General features: G+C 57.4%; 3 protein-coding genes across 4 annotated transcripts in view; 2 read left to right on the forward strand and 1 right to left on the reverse strand.

The window, feature by feature from the left end:
• The window catches only part of LOC113816244 (Kv channel-interacting protein 4), a 521919-nt gene that overhangs the window by 250863 nt on the left and 269723 nt on the right, over positions 1-1333 (forward strand). The gene's annotated exons all lie outside the window — the stretch shown is intronic.
• Positions 1-1333, reverse strand: part of LOC113817675 (uncharacterized) — a gene marked incomplete in the record, with an annotated part of 105160 nt that overhangs the window by 88562 nt on the left and 15265 nt on the right.
• LOC138864235 (uncharacterized) overlaps positions 743-1333 on the forward strand; it is a 15951-nt gene continuing 15360 nt past the window's right edge. The window contains exons 1-2 of the mRNA XM_070130886.1: positions 743-752; positions 803-1268. Of these exons, the coding sequence (XP_069986987.1) occupies positions 743-752; positions 803-1268 (476 nt within the window). The remainder of the gene's footprint in view (positions 753-802; positions 1269-1333) is intronic.

Here is a 1333-nt window from a genome sequence, read left to right on the forward strand (position 1 = left end):
AATGGGCGGGCGTACGGAGGGAAGGAGGACGGGAGGAAGGGAGGGAGGGAGGGAGGGGGGGAGGGAGGGAAGGAGGGAAAGAGGGAGGGAGGGAGGGGGGGAGGGGGGGAAGGAGAGAGGGAGGGAGGGAAAGAGGGAGGGAGGAGGGAAGTGGGAGGGAGGAGGGAGGGAAGGAGGGAGCGAGAGAGGCGGGCGGCGGTTAGGTAGGAAGGGGAACTCAGGACCAGTCGGTCGGCAGGTAAGGACGATAGCGATTCAAAAGTAGAAAGGGAAAAGGGGAAGATGAGGAAGCACATAGAAATATGACAAAGATCATAATTCATCAAATATACCCAAAAAAAAGCTCAACGTGGGCCTCTCTTTTGGGCCCCGGGGCCCTTTCAGCGCCTGACGTCCCTGAGAGGTCGGAATGTTGAGCGACATCATGACGTGGCGAACGCGGGTGAAGTAAGGCCACAGCGGGACAGACGCCGTCAGCTCCGCCTCCGCCTGCGGGAGCACGACGGCAGGGTGTTAGGGCCTGGGCTTATCTTTTATCCTTTGCTGAGGAAAAGGAACTTTCATGCGCCATTACTATGAACGTGGTCGTCTTAAAAAGCGATAAAGGAGAATGATGCAGGGAATTAATATCAGGCAGTGGATCTTTAAGCATTTAATGGTAATAATAGGCCTCTTTTTTTTTGATATTGTTGCAGCAGTCTTGCCAGTACTTTCATTATCATTATATCCCCTTTTTACCATCATGTTATACGGTATCATATTCTATAATCACATGCCACAAACGCATCATTCACTGAATCAGAAATCCGTCTCCATGAGCACCCAGCACCTGACGCCCTCCGCACAGCATATCCAAAAGCAATCCCCGTCCTGGCATCCCTCGATCCCCTGGCATCCCTCGATCCCCTGGCATCCCTCGATCCCCTGGCATCCCTCGATCCCCTGGCATCCCTCGATCCCCTGGCATCCCTCGATCCCCTGGCATCCTTCGATCCCCTGGCATCCCTCGATCCCCTGGCATCCTTCGATCCCCTGGCATCCTTCGATCCCCTGGCATCCCTCGATCCCCTGGCATCCTTCGATCCCCTGGCATCCCTCGATCCCCTGGCATCCCTCGATCCCCTGGCATCCCTCGATCCCCTGGCATCCCTCGATCCCCTGGCATCCTTCCCCCCGGGATCCCCCGATCCCCTGGCATCCCCCGATCCCCTGGCATCCCTCGATCCCCCGGCATCCCTTTTATCCCCCGGCTCCCTCGATCCCACCTGGTGGAACCCAAATCCTTTCCCGGGGGTTGAGCCCCTTTCGCTGGCACTGGCTCCCCCCCACCCTA

This window comes from Penaeus vannamei, chromosome 15 (genome assembly GCF_042767895.1).
Source record: "Penaeus vannamei isolate JL-2024 chromosome 15, ASM4276789v1, whole genome shotgun sequence".
Taxonomy (NCBI): domain Eukaryota; kingdom Metazoa; phylum Arthropoda; class Malacostraca; order Decapoda; family Penaeidae; genus Penaeus; species Penaeus vannamei.